The sequence below is a fragment of the Pleurodeles waltl genome, chromosome 3_1 (genome assembly GCF_031143425.1).
Source record: "Pleurodeles waltl isolate 20211129_DDA chromosome 3_1, aPleWal1.hap1.20221129, whole genome shotgun sequence".
Taxonomy (NCBI): Eukaryota; Metazoa; Chordata; class Amphibia; order Caudata; family Salamandridae; genus Pleurodeles; species Pleurodeles waltl.
The window spans coordinates 1,784,736,629-1,784,755,909 of NC_090440.1; the positions used below are offsets into that span (position 1 = coordinate 1,784,736,629).

General features: G+C 47.8%; 1 protein-coding gene across 2 annotated transcripts in view; it reads left to right on the plus strand.

Annotated features, from left to right (window-relative positions):
- SF3B1 (splicing factor 3b subunit 1) overlaps positions 1 to 19,281 on the plus strand; it is a 457,301-nt gene that overhangs the window by 202,257 nt on the left and 235,763 nt on the right. For both annotated transcript variants that reach the window (XM_069225830.1, XM_069225831.1), the window contains 3 exons: positions 2,034 to 2,216; positions 2,325 to 2,436; positions 2,694 to 2,814. In XM_069225830.1, coding sequence (XP_069081931.1) covers positions 2,034 to 2,216; positions 2,325 to 2,436; positions 2,694 to 2,814 — 416 coding nt within the window. The remainder of the gene's footprint in view (positions 1 to 2,033; positions 2,217 to 2,324; positions 2,437 to 2,693; positions 2,815 to 19,281) is intronic.

The window sequence follows — 19,281 nt, forward strand, 5'->3', positions numbered from 1 at the left end:
TGTCCTGCGGTGCTGTGACAAAGGGGTGAGCCTTTGAGGCTCACCGCCAGGTGTTACAGCTCCTGCCTGGGGGAGGTGTTAGCATCTCCACCCAGTGCAGGCTTTGTTACTGGCCTCAGAGTGACAAAGGCACTCTCCCCATGAGGCCAGCCACATGTCTCTAGTGTGGCAGGCTGCTGGAACTAGTCAGCCTACACAGATAGTCGGTTAAGTTTCAGGGGGCACCTCTAAGGTGCCCTCTGGGGTGTATTTCGCAATAAAATGTACACTGGCATCAGTGTGCATTTATTGTGCTGAGAAGTTTGATACCAAACTTCCCAGTTTTCAGTGTAGCCATTATGGTGCTGTGGAGTTCGTGTAAAACAGACTCCCAGACCATATACTCTTGTGGCTACCCTGCACTTACAATGTCTAAGGTTTTGCTTAGATACTGTAGGGCTACAGTGCTCATGCACTGGTACCCTCACCTATGGTATAGTGCACCCTGCCTTAGGGCTGTAAGGCCTGCTAGAGGGGTGTCTTACCTATACTGCATAGGCAGTGAGAGGCTGGCATGGCACCCTGAGGGGAGTGCCATGTCGACTTACTCATTTTGTTCTCACTAGCACACACAAGCTGGTAAGCAGTGTGTCTGTGCTGAGTGAGAGGTCTCCAGGGTGGCATAAGACATGCTGCAGCCCTTAGAAACCTTCCTTGGCATCAGGGCCCTTGGTACTAGAAGTACCAGTTACAAGGGACTTATCTGGATGCCAGGGTCTGCCAATTGTGGATACAAAAGTACAGGTTAGGGAAAGAACACTGGTGCTGGGGCCTGGTTAGCAGGGTCCCAGCACACTTCTCAGTCAAGTCAGCATCAGTATCAGGCAAAAAGTGGGGGGTATCTGCAACAGGGAGCCATTTCTTTACAGTTTTCTTTATCCACTTAGAGTATACACAGTTCTTACGTTCATTTGCTTTGGATTGGATACAGCCATGCAAGTATCAGTCCGTCAAGTCATGAAATGTAAACTATTATTGCCCTTTGTCTTTAATACACCTCAGCATGTATCTGTGTGCCCAGTGACAAAATCACCATGACCTCTTCCTAATTGGCTCAAGGTAAGGTGGAGAGATGGATGAGTGAAACAGAGTAGGTCATTGGGTTCTTTCTGCAAGCTTTTGACCTGGCTGAATTTGGCCCTACAAGGCACAGTTGGGCATTTGGCAACTGTAGTACAGTTGGTAAGGAGATCAAGAAGGGCTCACTGTTTAGCATACTATGAGACTGGAGTGTTAAGTTGCCTATGGGTAGAGAGAAGGAGAAATGTTATGTCAGATTTTATACTGATAGTGGAAAAGGTACTTGGTTTCTATAGTGACAGTTTTTCCATTTGGAGAGATTGTACAACTGTTATGTGCATTTAATCTTCAAACTCAGTGATGTCTGTTTAAATGTAAAAACTCCATCTGGTGAAACAAAAATGCGTCATTGCATTCTTATGCTTTGTAGTGAATAAAGATTTAGTATTTTTACACTACTGGACTAGCTCTCATTGATAGCTTGCTGTATTGATATTCCATGCAGTCTTTATAGTCTGTTCCCATATCTAAACCCTTTTTTCTATGGTAGGGACTGTTGGTCAAAACCTATTCTGATTCGCAAATACCAAGTGATGAGGCAGAGTGTTTGGTGTCCCTATCTTCCAGACAATATTTCATGTGCCTGGAAGTTATCTTCCAAATGTGAGGTGTTTGGCAAGGTGTGGAACAGGACACGTGGGGCAATAGGCTTTTCTGACAGAATGTCTGATAGGATATCTTGCTATATATCCGTCTGTTCTGCATTCAACTCTTCCTTCTGAGGATTCGGGGCTCAAAGAGGATGTGCTACTTTTACAAATGTCTAAAATAAAAGACTTTAAAAACTGCCAGTGTTGATGAATTAATGTTTATTGGTAATTGCCCCAGTTTCTTTTAAGTGGTTAAATTGAAGAGCCTTCTTTCAAGTTCACACGTGTATAGATTATTTTTAACTGTATTCACTTTCTCCTTAGGACTCTGTGATGTTGAATGGCTTTGGCACAGTGGTTAATGCTCTTGGGAAGCGTGTAAAGCCATACTTGCCTCAAATTTGTGGTACAGTGCTATGGCGTTTAAACAACAAATCTGCAAAAGTACGACAGCAGGCTGCTGACTTGATTTCTCGCACTGCAGTGGTCATGAAGACTTGTCAAGAGGTAATCACTTGTACAGTTTGTTTTCCTACAAAATAACACAAATATATTACGGTTATTTTCTTCCAAGTTATTCTTTTTTTGATACATTTCTCTATTTTCTGTTGACAGGAAAAGCTCATGGGGCATTTGGGTGTTGTTCTTTATGAATACCTTGGAGAAGAATATCCTGAAGTATTGGGCAGCATTTTGGGTGCACTTAAAGCCATTGTGAACGTAATAGGTATGTGTCAAACTGAGCCAGTGGTAAATCCTTTTGTTTTGCATAGTAGAAAGAAATATTTGCACCAAATTGGTATGTGACTATTGTTATAAACTTTTGTTACCTTTTATGATCATTAGTATTGAGATTCTTAGATTTAGTGCAGTATAATTTCATGACCTCTTTGAGGACTGCAAAGATATATCAGTTTGATTGATGTTGTCCCACTTGCTTTTAATGAAACTTAAATTATATACTCCTGGTTTGTTTTGTAATAGGTATGCACAAGATGACACCACCAATCAAAGATCTCCTTCCAAGACTTACACCTATCTTGAAAAACAGGCATGAGAAAGTCCAAGAAAATTGCATTGATCTGGTTGGGCGTATTGCTGACAGGTAAATTTATTTCTACTGTATAATTTTTACATTTAACAATACGTAAATTAATTAATGAGTGTAAGGAAATGCCTCCTTGGCATGGTTGCCCCCTGACTTTTTGCCTTTGCTGATGCTATGTTTACAATTGAAAGTGTGCTGAGGCCTGCTAACCAGGCCCCAGCACCAGTGTTCTTTCCCTAACCTGTACTTTTGTATCCACAATTGGCAGACCCTGGCATCCAGATAAGTCCCTTGTAACTGGTACTTCTAGTACCAAGGGCCCTGATGCCAAGGAAGGTCTCTAAGGGCTGCAGCATGTCTTATGCCACCCTGGAGACCTCTCACTCAGCACAGACACCCTGCTTGCCAGCTTGTGTGTGCTAATGAGGACAAAACGAGTAAGTCGACATGGCACTCCCCTCAGGGTGCCATGCCAGCCTCTCACTGCCTATGCAGTATAGGTAAGACACCCCTCTAGCAGGCCTTACAGCCCTAAGGCAGGGTGCACTATACCATAGGTGAGGGTACCAGTGCATGAGCATGGTACCCCTACAGTGTCTAAACAAAACCTTAGACATTGTAAGTGCAGGGTAGCCATAAGAGTATATGGTCTGGGAGTTTGTCAAACACGAACTCCACAGCACCATAATGGCTACACTGAAAACTGGGAAGTTTGGTATCAAACTTCTCAGCACAATAAATGCACACTGATGCCAGTGTACATTTTATTGTAAAATACACCCCAGAGGGCACCTTAGAGGTGCCCCCTGAAACTTAACCGACTATCTGTGTAGGCTGACTAGTTTTAGCAGCCTGCCACAAACCGAGACATGTTGCTGGCCCCATGGGGAGAGTGCCTTTGTCACTCTGAGGCCAGTAACAAAGCCTGCACTGGGTGGAGATGCTAACACCTCCCCCAGGCAGGAATTGTCACACCTGGCGGTGAGCCTCAAAGGCTCACCTCCTTTGTGCCAACCCAGCAGGACACTCCAGCTAGTGGAGTTGCCCGCCCCCTCCGGCCAGGCCCCACTTTTGGCGGCAAGGCCGGAGAAAATAATGAGAAAAACAAGGAGGAGTCACTGGCCAGTCAGGACAGCCCCTAAGGTGTCCTGAGCTCCTGAGCTGAAGTGACTCTAACTTTTAGAAATCCTCCATCTTGCAGATGGAGGATTCCCCCAATAGGGTTAGGATTGTGACCCCCTCCCCTTGGGAGGAGGCACAAAGAGGGTGTACCCACCCTCAGGGCTACTAACCCCCCAGACCTAAACACGCCCTTAAATTTAGTATTTAAGGGCTACCCTGAACCCTAGAAAATTAGATTCCTGCAACTACAAGAAGAAGGACTGCCTAGCTGAAAAATCCCTGCAGAGGAAGACCAGAAGACGACAACTGCCTTGGCTCCAGAAACTCACCGGCCTGTCTCCTGCCTTCCAAAGATCCTGCTCCAGCGACGCCTTCCAAAGGGACCAGCGACCTCGACATCCTCTGAGGACTGCCCCTGCTTCGAAAAGACAAGAAACTCCCGAGGACAGCGGACCTGCTCCAAGAAAAGCTGCAACTTTGTTTCCAGCAGCTTTAAAGAACCCTGCAAGCTCCCCGCAAGAAGCGTGAGACTTGCAACACTGCACCCGGCGACCCCGACTCGGCTGGTGGCGATCCAACACCTCAGGAGGGACCCCAGGACTACTCTAAGACTGTGAGTACAAAAACCTGTCCCCCCTGAGCCCCCACAGCGCCGCCTGCAGAGGGAATCCCGAGGCTTCCCCTGACCGCGACTCTTTGAATCCTAAGTCCCGACGCCTGGGAGAGACCCTGCACCCGCAGCCCCCAGGACCTGAAGGACCGGACTTTCACTGGAGAAGTGACCCCCAGGAGTCCCTCTCCCTTGCCCAAGTGGAGGTTTCCCCGAGGAACCCCCCCCTTGCCTGCCTGCAGCGCGGAAGAGATCCCTAGATCTCCCATTGACTTCCATTACAAACCCGACGCTTGTTTCTACACTGCACCCGGCCGCCCCCGCGCTGCTGAGGGTGAAATTTCTGTGTGGGCTTGTGTCCCCCCCGGTGCCCTACAAAACCCCCCTGGTCTGCCCTCCGAAGACGTGGGTACTTACCTGCAAGCAGACCGGAACCGGGGCACCCCCTTCTCTCCATTCTAGCCTATGTGTTTTGGGCACCACTTTGAACTCTGCACCTGACCGGCCCTGAGCTGCTGGTGTGGTAACTTTGGAGTTGCTCTGAACCCCCAACGGTGGGCTACCTTGGGCCAAGAACTAAGCCCTGTAAGTGTCTTACTTACCTGGTTAACCTAACAAATACTTACCTCCCCTAGGAACTGTGAAAATTGCACTAAGTGTCCACTTTTAAAACAGCTATTTGTCAATAACTTGAAAAGTATACATGCAATTTTGATGATTTGAAGTTCCTAAAGTACTTACCTGCAATACCTTTCGAATGAGATATTACATGTAGAATGTGAACCTGTGGTTCTTAAAATAAACTAAGAAAAGATATTTTTCTATATAAAAACCTATTGGCTGGATTTGTCTCTGAGTGTGTGTACCTCATTTATTGTCTATGTGTATGTACAACAAATGCTTAACACTACTCCTTGGATAAGCCTACTGCTCGACCACACTACCACAAAATAGAGCATTAGTATTATCTCTTTTTACCACTATTTTACCTCTAAGGGGAACCCTTGGACTCTGTGCATGCTATTCCTTACTTTGAAATAGCACATACAGAGCCAACTTCCTACATTGGTGGATCAGCGGTGGGGTACAAGACTTTGCATTTGCTGGACTACTCAGCCAATACCTGATCACACGACAAATTCCAAAATTGTCATTAGAAATTCATTTTTTGCAATTTGAAATTTTTCTAAATTCTTAAAAGTCCTGCTAGGGCCTTGTGTGTTAAGTCCCTGTTTAGCATTGTCTTTTTAGAGTTTAAAAGTTTGTTAAAAGTTTGAAATTAGATTCTAGAAACAGTTTTAGATTCTTTAAAAAGTCTTCCAACTCTTAGCAAAATAATGTCTGATACAGAGATGAATGTGGTGGAACTCGACACCACACCTTACCTCCATCTTAAGATGAGGGAGCTAAGGTCTCTCTGTAATATCAAAAAAATAACCATTGGCTCCAGACCTACCAAAATTCAGCTCCAGGAGCTGTTGGCAGAGTTTGAAAAAGCCAACCCCTCTGATGATGACCTCACAGAGGAAGAAATTAGTGACTTGGAGGCCAATGTCCCTCCTCCAGTCCTAAATAGGGAGAACAGGACCCCTCAAGTCCTGTCTCCAACTGTGTTAGTCAGAAATAGTGAGTCCCTCACAGGAGGGTCCCACATTTCTGAAATCACTGAGGATGCTCTCAGTGAAGATGACCTCCTGTTAGCCAGGATGGCCAAAAGATTGGCTTTAGAGAGACAGCTCCTAGCCATAGAAAGGGAAAGACAAGAGATGGGCCTAGGACCCATCAATGGTGGCAGCAATATAAATAGGGTCAGAGATTCTCCTGACATGTTAAAAATCCCCAAAGGGATTGTGACAAAATATGAAGATGGTGATGACATCACCAAGTGGTTCACAGCTTTTGAGAGGGCTTGTGTAACCAGAAAAGTGAACAGATCTCACTGGGGTGCTCTCCTTTGGGAAATGTTCACTGGAAAGTGTAGGGATAGACTCCTCACACTCTCTGGAAAAGATGCAGAATCTTATGACCTCATGAAGGGTACCCTGATTGAGGGCTTTGGATTCTCCACTGAGGAGTACAGGATTAGGTTCAGGGGGGCTCAAAAATCCTCGAGCCAGACCTGGGTTGACTTTGTTGACTACTCAGTGAAAACACTAGATGGTTGGATTCAAGGCAGTGGTGTAAGTAATTATGATGGGCTGTACAATTTATTTGTGAAAGAACACCTGTTAAGTAATTGTTTCAATGATAAACTGCATCAGCATCTGGTAGACCTAGGACCAATTTCTCCCCAAGAATTGGGAAAGAAGGCGGACCATTGGGTCAAGACAAGGGTGTCCAAGACTTCAACAGGGGGTGACCAAAAGAAAGGGGTCACAAAGACTCCCCAGGGGAAGGGTGATGAGACAACCAAAACTAAAAATAGTAGAGAGTCTTCTACAGGCCCCCAAAAACCTGCACAGGAGGGTGGGCCCAGAGCCTCTTCACAAAACAATGGGTACAAGGGTAAAAACTTTGATCCCAAAAAGGCCTGGTGTCATAGCTGTAAACAGCATGGACACCAAACTGGAGACAAGGCCTGTCCCAAGAAAGGTTCCACTCCAAACTCCCATCCAGGTAACACTGGTATGGCTAGTCTCCAAGTGGGATCAACAGTGTGCCCAGAGCAAATCAGGGTCCACACTGAAGCTATTCTAGTTTCTGAGGGTGGGGTGGATTTAGCCACACTAGCTGTCTGGCCGCCTAACATGCAAAAATACAGACAGCAACTCTTAATTAATGGGACTAGAATAGAGGGCCTGAGGGATACAGGTGCCAGTGTCACCATGGTGACAGAGAAACTGGTTTCCCCTGGCCAATACCTGACTGGAAAAACTTACACAGTCACCAACGCTGACAATCAGAGAAAAGTACATCCCATGGCAATGGTTACTTTAGAATGGGGAGGGGTCAATGGCCTGAAACAGGTGGTGGTCTCCTCAAATATCCCAGTGGACTGTCTGCTTGGAAATGACCTGGAGTCCTCAGCATGGGCTGAGGTAGAGCTAAAAACCCATGCAGCAATGCTGGGTATCCCTGAACTGGTGTGTGTGAAAACAAGAGCACAATGCAAGGCACAGGGTGAACAAGTAGAGCTGGAGTCTGGAAGAATGGCCCAGCCTACCAAGAGAACAGGAAAGTCAGTTGGGAAACCAACTACAACCCAGCAAAAGAAAGGGAACCTCTCTTCTCAGGAAGAAGTTCTGCCCTCTGAGGGAACTGAGCCTTTGGAGCTTGAACCTTATCAGGTTGAGCTCTTAGGCCCAGGGGGACCCTCAAGGGAGGAGCTGTGTAAGGGACAAGAAACCTGTCCCTCTCTTGAAGGCCTTAGGCAGCAAGCTGCTGAAGAGTCCAAAGGCAAGAAAAATGGAACGCATAGGGTCTATTGGGAGGATGGACTCCTGTACACTGAGGCCAGAGACCCCAAACCTGGTGCCACTAGGAGAGTGGTAGTGCCTCAGCTGTTCAGGAAGTTCATCCTAACATTGGCCCATGACATTCCCCTTGCTGGACATTTGGGACAAACCAAGACGTGGGAGAGGTTAGTCAACCACTTCTACTGGCCCAATATGTCCAACATGGTTAAGGAGTTTTGCCTCTCCTGCCCCACCTGTCAAGCCAGTGGTAAGACAGGTGGGCATCCAAAGGCCCCCCTCATTCCACTTCCAGTGGTGGGGGTGCCCTTTGAAAGAGTGGGTGTGGACATAGTTGGTCCACTGGAACCTCCCACAGCCTCAGGAAATATGTATATCCTGGTAGTAGTGGATCATGCTACCAGGTATCCTGAAGCTATTCCCCTTAGGTCGACTACTGCCCCTGCAGTAGCCAAGGCCCTCATTGGTATCTTTACCAGAGTGGGTTTCCCTAAGGAGGTGGTGTCTGACAGAGGTACCAACTTCATGTCAGCATACCTAAAGCACATGTGGAATGAGTGTGGAGTGACTTATAAATTCACTACACCATACCATCCACAAACTAATGGCTTGGTTGAGAGATTCAACAAGACATTATAAGGCATGATCATGGGGCTCCCAGAAAAACTCAAAAGGAGATGGGATGTCCTCTTGCCATGTCTGCTTTTCGCTTACAGAGAGGTGCCACAGAAGGGAGTAGGATTCTCACCCTTTGAACTTCTGTTTGGTCATCCTGTAAGAGGACCACTTGCTCTTGTTAAAGAAGGCTGGGAGAGACCTCTCCATGAGCCTAAGCAAGACATAGTGGACTATGTACTTGGCCTTCGCTCTAGAATGGCAGAGTACATGGAAAAGGCAACCAAAAACCTTGAGGCCAGCCAACAGCTCCAGAAGTTTTGGTATGACCAAAAGGCTGCACTGGTTGAGTTCCAACCAGGGCAGAAAGTCTGGGTTCTGGAGCCGGTGGCTCCCAGGGCACTCCAGGACAAATGGAGTGGCCCTTACCCAGTACTAGAAAGGAAGAGTCAGGTCACCTACCTGGTGGACCTGGGCACAAGCAGGAGCCCCAAGAGGGTGATCCATGTGAACCGCCTTAAGCTCTTCCATGACAGGGCTGATGTAAATCTGTTAATGGTAACAGATGAGGATCAGGAGGCAGAGAGTGAACCTCTCCCTGATCTTCTGTCATCAGACCCAAAAGATGGCACAGTAGATGGAGTGATCTACTCAGACACCCTCTCTGGCCAACAGCAAGCTGATTGTAGGAGAGTCCTACAACAGTTTCCTGAACTCTTCTCCTTAACCCCTGGTCAGACACACCTGTGTACCCATGATGTGGACACAGGAGACAGCATGCCTGTCAAGAACAAAATCTTTAGACAATCTGACCATGTTAAGGAAAGCATCAAGGTGGAAGTCCACAAGATGCTGGAATTGGGAGTAATTGAGCGCTCTGACAGCCCCTGGGCTAGCCCAGTGGTCTTAGTCCCCAAACCTCACACCAAAGATGGAAAGAAAGAGATGAGGTTTTGTGTGGACTACAGAGGGCTCAATTCTGTCACCAAGACAGATGCTCACCCAATTCCAAGAGCTGATGAGCTCATAGACAAATTAGGTGCTGCCAAATTCTTAAGTACCTTTGACTTGACAGCAGGGTACTGGCAAATAAAAATGGCACCTGGAGCAAAAGAGAAAACAGCATTCTCCACACCTGATGGGCATTATCAGTTTACTATTATGCCCTTTGGTTTAAAGAATGCCCCTGCCACCTTCCAAAGGTTGGTGAATCAAGTCCTTGCTGGCTTGGAGTCCTTTAGCACAGCTTATCTTGATGATATTGCTGTCTTTAGCTCCACCTGGCAGGATCACCTGGTCCACCTGAAGAAGGTTTTGAAGGCTCTGCAATCTGCAGGCCTCTCTATCAAGGCATCCAAATGCCAGATAGGGCAGGGAACAGTGGTTTACTTGGGCCACCTTGTAGGTGGAGGCCAAGTTCAGCCACTCCAACCCAAGATCCAGACTATTCTGGACTGGGTAGCTCCAAAAACCCAGACTCAAGTCAGGGCATTCCTTGGCTTGACTGGGTATTACAGGAGGTTTGTGAAGGGATATGGATCCATTGTGACAGCCCTCACTGAACTCACCTCCAAGAAAATGCCCAAGAAAGTGAACTGGACTGTGGAATGCCAACAGGCCTTTGACACCCTGAAACAAGCAATGTGCTCAGCACCAGTTCTAAAAGCTCCAGATTATTCTAAGCAGTTCATTGTGCAGACTGATGCCTCTGAACATGGGATAGGGGCAGTTTTGTCCCAAACAAATGATGATGGCCTTGACCAGCCTGTTGCTTTCATTAGCAGGAGGTTACTCCCCAGGGAGCAGCGTTGGAGTGCCATTGAGAGGGAGGCCTTTGCTGTGGTTTGGTCCCTGAAGAAGCTGAGACCATACCTCTTTGGGACTCACTTCCTAGTTCAAACTGACCACAGACCTCTCAAATGGCTGATGCAAATGAAAGGTGAAAATCCTAAACTGTTGAGGTGGTCCATCTCCCTACAGGGAATGGACTTTATAGTGGAACACAGACCTGGGACTGCCCATGCCAATGCAGATGGCCTTTCCAGGTTCTTCCACTTAGAAAATGAAGACTCTCTTGGGAAAGGTTAGTCTCATCCTCTTTCGTTTGGGGGGGGGGTTGTGTAAGGAAATGCCTCCTTGGCATGGTTGCCCCCTGACTTTTTGCCTTTGCTGATGCTATGTTTACAATTGAAAGTGTGCTGAGGCCTGCTAACCAGGCCCCAGCACCAGTGTTCTTTCCCTAACCTGTACTTTTGTATCCACAATTGGCAGACCCTGGCATCCAGATAAGTCCCTTGTAACTGGTACTTCTAGTACCAAGGGCCCTGATGCCAAGGAAGGTCTCTAAGGGCTGCAGCATGTCTTATGCCACCCTGGAGACCTCTCACTCAGCACAGACACCCTGCTTGCCAGCTTGTGTGTGCTAATGAGGACAAAACGAGTAAGTCGACATGGCACTCCCCTCAGGGTGCCATGCCAGCCTCTCACTGCCTATGCAGTATAGGTAAGACACCCCTCTAGCAGGCCTTACAGCCCTAAGGCAGGGTGCACTATACCATAGGTGAGGGTACCAGTGCATGAGCATGGTACCCCTACAGTGTCTAAACAAAACCTTAGTGTAGGAAGTTGGCTCTGTATGTGCTATTTCAAAGTAAGGAATAGCATGCACAGAGTCCAAGGGTTCCCCTTAGAGGTAAAATAGTGGTAAAAATAGATAATACTAATGCTCTATTTTGTGGTAGTGTGGTCGAGCAGTAGGCTTATCCAAGGAGTAGTGTTAAGCATTTGTTGTACATACACATAGACAATAAATGAGGTACACACACTCAGAGACAAATCCAGCCAATAGGTTTTTATATAGAAAAATATCTTTTCTTAGTTTATTTTAAGAACCACAGGTTCAAATTCTACATGTAATATCTCATTCGAAAGGTATTGCAGGTAAGTACTTTAGGAACTTCAAATCATCAAAATTGCATGTATACTTTTCAAGTTATTCACAAATAGCTGTTTTAAAAGTGGACACTTAGTGCAATTTTCACAGTTCCTAGGGGAGGTAAGTATTTGTTAGTTTTACCAGGTAAGTAAGACACTTACAGGGTTCAGTTCTTGGTCCAAGGTAGCCCACCGTTGGGGGTTCGGAGCAACCCCAAAGTCACCACACCAGCAGCTCAGGGCCGGTCAGGTGCAGAGTTCAAAGTGGTGCCCAAAACACATAGGCTAGAATGGAGAGAAGGGGGTGCCCCGGTTCCGGTCTGCTTGCAGGTAAGTACCCGCGTCTTCGGAGGACAGACCAGGGGGGTTTTGTAGGGCACCGGGGGGGACACAAGTCCACACAGAAATTTCACCCTCAGCAGCGCGGGGGCGGCCGGGTGCAGTGTAGAAACGAGCGTCGGGTTCGCAATGTTAGTCTATGAGAGATCTCGGGATCTCTTCAGCGCTGCAGGCAGGCAAGGGGGGGATTCCTCGGGGAAACCTCCACTTGGGCGAGGGAGAGGGACTCCTGGGGGTCGCTTCTCCAGTGAAAGTCCGGTCCTTCAGGTCCTGGGGGCTGCGGGTGCAGGGTCTCTCCCAGGCGTCGGGACTTTAGGTTCAAAGAGTCGCGGTCAGGGGAAGCCTCGGGATTCCCTCTGCAGGCGGCGCTGTGGGGGCTCAGGGGGGACAGGTTTTGGTACTCACAGTATCAGAGTAGTCCTGGGGTCCCTCCTGAGGCGTCGGATCTCCACCAGCCGAGTCGGGGTCGCCGGGTGCAGTGTTGCAAGTCTCACGCTTCTTGCGGGGAGCTTGCAGGGTTCTTTAAAGCTGCTGGAAACAAAGTTGCAGCTTTTCTTGGAGCAGGTCCGCTGTCCTCGGGAGTTTCTTGTCTTTTCGAAGCAGGGGCAGTCCTCAGAGGATGTCGAGGTCGCTGGTCCCTTTGGAAGGCGTCGCTGGAGCAGGATCTTTGGAAGGCAGGAGACAGGCCGGTGAGTTTCTGGAGCCAAGGCAGTTGTCGTCTTCTGGTCTTCCTCTGCAGGGGTTTTTCAGCTAGGCAGTCCTTCTTCTTGTAGTTGCAGGAATCTAATTTTCTAGGGTTCAGGGTAGCCCTTAAATACTAAATTTAAGGGCGTGTTTAGGTCTGGGGGGTTAGTAGCCAATGGCTACTAGCCCTGAGGGTGGGTACACCCTCTTTGTGCCTCCTCCCAAGGGGAGGGGGTCACAATCCTAACCCTATTGGGGGAATCCTCCATCTGCAAGATGGAGGATTTCTAAAAGTTAGAGTCACCTCAGCTCAGGACACCTTAGGGGCTGTCCTGACTGGCCAGTGACTCCTCCTTGTTATTCTCATTATTTTCTCCGGCCTTGCCGCCAAAAGTGGGGCCTGGCCGGAGGGGGCGGGCAACTCCACTAGCTGGAGTGTCCTGCTGGGTTGGCACAAAGGAGGTGAGCCTTTGAGGCTCACCGCCAGGTGTGACAATTCCTGCCTGGGAGAGGTGTTAGCATCTCCACCCAGTGCAGGCTTTGTTACTGGCCTCAGAGTGACAAAGGCACTCTCCCCATGGGGCCAGCAACATGTCTCGGTTTGTGGCAGGCTGCTAAAACTAGTCAGCCTACACAGATAGTCGGTTAAGTTTCAGGGGGCACCTCTAAGGTGCCCTCTGTGGTGTATTTTACAATAAAATGTACACTGGCATCAGTGTGCATTTATTGTGCTGAGAAGTTTGATACCAAACTTCCCAGTTTTCAGTGTAGCCATTATGGTGCTGTGGGGTTCGTGTTTGACAGACTCCCAGACCATATACTCTTATGGCTACCCTGCACTTACAATGTCTAAGGTTTTATTTAGACACTGTAGGGGTATCATGCTCATGCACTGGTACCCTCACCTATGGTATAGTGCACCCTGCCTTAGGGCTGTAAGGCCTGCTAGAGGGGTGTCTTACCTATACTGCATAGGCAGTGAGAGGCTGGCATGGCACCCTGAGGGGAGTGCCATGTCGACTTACTCGTTTTGTCCTCACTAGCACACACAAGCTGGCAAGCAGTGTGTCTGTGCTGAGTGAGAGGTCTCCAGGGTGGCATAAGACATGCTGCAGCCCTTAGAGACCTTCCTTGGCATCAGGGCCCTTGGTACTTGAAGTACCAGTTACAAGGGACTTATCTGGATGCCAGGGTCTGCCAATTGTGGATACAAAAGTACAGGTTAGGGAAAGAACACTGGTGCTGGGGCCTGGTTAGCAGGCCTCAGCACACTTTCAATTGTAAACATAGCATCAGCAAAGGCAAAAAGTCAGGGGGCAACCATGCCAAGGAGGCATTTCCTTACACAACCCCCCCCCAAACGAAAGAGGATGAGACTAACCTTTCCCAAGAGAGTCTCCATTTTCTAAGTGGAAGAACCTGGAAAGGCCATCTGCATTGGCATGGGCAGTCCCAGGTCTGTGTTCCACTATAAAGTCCATTCCCTGTAGGGAGATGGACCACCTCAACAGTTTAGGATTTTCACCTTTCATTTGCATCAGCCATTTGAGAGGTCTGTGGTCAGTTTGAACTAGGAAGTGAGTCCCAAAGAGGTATGGTCTCAGCTTCTTCAGGGACCAGACCACAGCAAAGGCCTCCCTCTCAATGGCACTCCAACGCTGCTCCCTGGGGAGTAACCTCCTGCTAATGAAAGCAACAGGCTGGTCAAGGCCATCATCATTTGTTTGGGACAAAACTGCCCCTATCCCATGTTCAGAGGCATCAGTCTGCACAATGAACTGCTTAGAATAATCTGGAGCTTTGAGAACTGGTGCTGAGCACATTGCCTGTTTCAGGGTGTCAAAGGCCTGTTGGCAGTCCACAGTCCAGTTCACTTTCTTGGGCATTTTCTTGGAGGTGAGCTCAGTGAGGGCTGTCACAATGGATCCATACCCCTTCACAAACCTCCTGTAGTACCCAGTCAAGCCAAGGAATGCCCTGACTTGAGTCTGGGTTTTTGGAGCTACCCAGTCCAGAATAGTCTGGATCTTGGGTTGGAGTGGCTGAACTTGGCCTCCACCTACAAGGTGTCCCAAGTAAACCACAGTTCCCTGCCCTATCTGGCATTTGGATGCCTTGATAGAGAGGCCTGCAGATTGCAGAGCCTTCAAAACCTTCCTCAGGTGGACCAGGTGATCCTGCCAGGTGGAGCTAAAGACAGCAATATCATCAAGATAAGCTGTGCTAAAGGACTCCAAGCCAGCAAGGACTTGATTCACCAACCTTTGGAAGGTGGCAGGGGCATTCTTTAAACCAAAGGGCATAACAGTAAACTGATAATGCCCATCAGGTGTGGAGAATGCTGTCTTTTCTTTTGCTCCAGGTGCCATTTTTATTTGCCAGTACCCTGCTGTCAAGTCAAAGGTACTTAGAAATTTGGCAGCACCTAATTTATCAATGAGCTCATCAGCTCTTGGAATTGGATGAGCATCTGTCTTGGTGACAGAATTGAGCCCTCTGTAGTCCACACAAAACCTCATCTCTTTCTTTCCATCTGTGGTGTGAGGTTTGGGGACTAAGACCACTGGGCTAGCCCAGGGGCTGTCAGAGCGCTCAATGACTCCCAATTCCAGCATCTTGTGGACTTCCACCTTGATGCTTTCCTTAACATGGTCAGACTGTCTAAAGATTTTGTTTTTGACAGGCATGCTGTCTCCTGTGTCCACATCATGGGTACACAGGTGTGTCTGACCAGGGGTTAAGGAGAAGAGTTCAGGAAACTGTTGTAGGACTCTCCTACAATCAGCTTGCTGTTGGCCAGAGAGGGTGTCTGAGTAGATCACTCCATCTACTGTACCATCTTTTGGGTCTGATGACAGAAGATCAGGGAGAGGTTCACTCTCTGCCTCCTGATCCTCATCTGTTACCATCAACAGATTGACATCAGCCCTGTCGTGGAAGAGCTTAAGGCGGTTTACATGGATCACCCTCTTGGGGCTCCTGCTTGTGCCCAGGTCCACCAGGTAGGTGACCTGACTCTTCCTCTCTAGCACTGGGTAAGGGCCACTCCATTTGTCCTGGAGTGCCCTGGGAGCCACAGGCTCCAGAACCCAGACTTTCTGCCCTGGTTGGAACTCAACCAGTGCAGCCTTTTGGTCATACCAAAACTTCTGGAGTTGTTGGCTGGCCTCAAGGTTTTTGGTTGCCTTTTCCATGTACTCTGCCATTCTAGAGCGAAGGCCAAGTACATAGTCCACTATGTCCTGTTTAGGCTCATGGAGAGGTCTCTCCCAGCCTTCTTTAACAAGGGCAAGTGGTCCCCTTACAGGATGACCAAACAGAAGTTCAAAGGGTGAGAACCCTACTCCCTTCTGTGGTACCTCCCTGTAAGCGAAAAGCAGACATGGCAGGAGGACATCCCATCTCCTTTTGAGTTTTTCTGGGAGCCCCATGATCATGCCCTTTAATGTCTTGTTGAATCTCTCAACTAAGCCATTAGTTTGTGGATGGTAAGGTGTAGTGAATTTATAAGTCACTCCACACTCATTCCACATGTGCTTTAGGTATGCTGACATGAAGTTGGTACCTCTGTCAGACACCACCTCCTTAGGGAAACCCACTCTGGTAAAGATACCAATGAGGGCCTTGGCTACTGCAGGGGCAGTAGTCGACCTAAGGGGAATAGCTTCAGGATACCTGGTAGCATGATCCACTACTACCAGGATATACATATTTCCTGAGGCTGTGGGAGGTTCCAGTGGACCAACTATGTCCACACCCACTCTTTCAAAGGGCACCCCCACCACTGGAAGTGGAATGAGGGGGGCCTTTGGGTGCCCACCTGTCTTACCACTGGCTTGACAGGTGGGGCAGGAGAGGCAAAACTCCTTAACCATGTTGGACATATTGGGCCAGTAGAAGTGGTTGACTAACCTCTCCCACGTCTTGGTTTGTCCCAAATGTCCAGCAAGGGGAATGTCATGGGCCAATGTTAGGATGAACTCTCTGAACAGCTGAGGCACTACCACTCTCCTAGTGGCACCAGGTTTGGGGTCTCTGGCCTCAGTGTACAGGAGCCCATCTTCCCAATAGACCCTATGTGTTCCATTTTTCTTGCCTTTGGACTCTTCAGCAGCTTGCTGCCTAAGGCCTTCAAGAGAGGGACAGGTTTCTTGTCCCTTACACAGCTCCTCCCTTGAGGGTCCCCCTGGGCCTAAGAGCTCAACCTGATAAGGTTCAAGCTCCAAAGGCTCAGTTCCCTCAGAGGGCAGAACTTCTTCCTGAGAAGAGAGGTTCCCTTTCTTTTGCTGTGTTGCAGTTGGTTTCCCAACTGACTTTCCTGTTCTCTTGGTAGGCTGGGCCATTTTTCCAGACTCCAGCTCTACTTTTTCACCCTGTGCCTTGCATTGTGCTCTCGTTTTCACACACACCAGTTCAGGGATACCCAGCATTGCTGCATGGGTTTTTAGCTCTACCTCAGCCCATGCTGAGGACTCCAGGTCATTTCCAAGCAGACAGTCCACTGGGATATTTGAGGAGACCACCACCTGCTTCAGGCCATTGACCCCTCCCCATTCTAAAGTAACCATTGCCATGGGATGTACTTTTCTCTGATTGTCAGCGTTGGTGACTGTGTAAGTTTTTCCAGTCAGGTATTGGCCAGGGGAAACCAGTTTCTCTGTCACCATGGTGACACTGGCACCTGTATCCCTCAGGCCCTCTATTCTAGTCCCATTAATTAAGAGTTGCTGTCTGTATTTTTGCATGTTAGGCGGCCAGACAGCTAGTGTGGCTAAATCCACCCCACCCTCAGAAACTAGAGTAGCTTCAGTGTGGACCCTGATTTGCTCTGGGCACACTGTTGATCCCACTTGGAGACTAGCCATACCAGTGTTACCTGGATGGGAGTTTGGAGTGGAACCTTTCTTGGGACAGGCCTTGTCTCCAGTTTGGTGTCCATGCTGTTTACAGCTATGACACCAGGCCTTTTTGGGATCAAAGTTTTTACCCTTGTACCCATTGTTTTGTGAAGAGGCTCTGGGCCCACCCTCCTGTGCAGGTTTTTGGGGGCCTGTAGAAGACTCTTTACTATTTTTAGTTTTGGTTGTCTCATCACCCTTCTGCTGGGGAGTCTTTGTGACCCCTTTCTTTTGGTCACCCCCTGTTGAAGTCTTGGACACCCTTGTCTTGACCCAATGGTCCGCCTTCTTTCCCAATTCTTGGGGAGAAATTGGTCCTAGGTCTACCAGATGCTGATGCAGTTTATCATTGAAACAATTACTTAACAGGTGTTCTTTCACAAATAAATTGTACAGCCCATCATAATTACTTACACCACTGCCTTGAATCCAACCATCTAGTGTTTTCACTGAGTAGTCAACAAAGTCAACCCAGGTCTGGCTCGAGGATTTTTGAGCCCCCCTGAACCTAATCCTGTACTCCTCAGTGGAGAATCCAAAGCCCTCAATCAGGGTACCCTTCATGAGGTCATAAGATTCTGCATCTTGTCCAGAGAGTGTGAGGAGTCTATCCCTACACTTTCCTGTGAACATTTCCCAAAGGAGAGCACCCCAGTGAGATCTGTTCACTTTTCTGGTTACACAAGCCCTCTCAAAAGCTGTGAACCATTTGGTGATGTCATCACCATCTTCATATTTAGTTACAATCCCTTTGGGGATTTTCAACATGTCAGGAGAATCTCTGACCCTATTTATGTTGCTGCCACCATTGATGGGTCCTAGGCCCATCTCTTGTCTTTCCCTCTCTATGGCTAGGATCTGTCTTTCCAAAGCCAATCTTTTGGCCATCCTGGCTAACTGGATGTCCTCTTCACTGGGGTTATCCTCAGTGATTTCAGAGTTGTTGGTCCCTCCTGTGAGGGAACCAGCATCTCTGACTATTATTTGTGGAGTCAGGGCTTGAGAAGCCCTGCTCTCCCTAAGTAGGACTGGAGGGGGGGAATTTCCCTCCAAGTCACTATCTTCATCCTCTGAGTTGCCATCCTCAGAGGGGTTGGCCTTTTCAAACTCTGCCAAAAGCTCCTGGAGCTGTACTTTGGTAGGTTTGGGGCCCATTGCTATTTTCTTTAGTTTACAGAGTGACCTTAGCTCTCTCATCTGTAGATGGAGGTAAGGTGCGGTGTCGAGTTCCACCACATTCACATCTGTGCTAGACATTATGCTTCTAAAAGTTGGAATACTTTTTAAGAAACTAAAACTGGTTCTAGAATCTAATTCAAACTTTTACCAAACTTTTAAACTCTAAAAGAAATGCTAAACAGGATCTAACACAAGGCCCTAGCAGGTCTTTTAAGAATTTTGAAAACTTTTCAAATTGCAAAAATCAATTTCTAATGACAATTTTGGAATTTGTCGTGTGATCAGGTATTGGCTGAGTAGTCCAGCAAATGCAAAGTCTTGTACCCCACCGCTGATCCACCAATGTAGGAAGTTGGCTCTGTATGTGCTATTTCAAAGTAAGGAATAGCATGCACAGAGTCCAAGGGTTCCCCTTAGAGGTAAAATAGTGGTAAAAATAGATAATACTAATGCTCTATTTTGTGGTAGTGTGGTCGAGCAGTAGGCTTATCCAAGGAGTAGTGTTAAGCATTTGTTGTACATACACATAGACAATAAATGAGGTACACACACTCAGAGACAAATCCAGCCAATAGGTTTTTATATAGAAAAATATCTTTTCTTAGTTTATTTTAAGAACCACAGGTTCAAATTCTACATGTAATATCTCATTCGAAAGGTATTGCAGGTAAGTACTTTAGGAACTTCAAATCATCAAAATTGCATGTATACTTTTCAAGTTATTCACAAA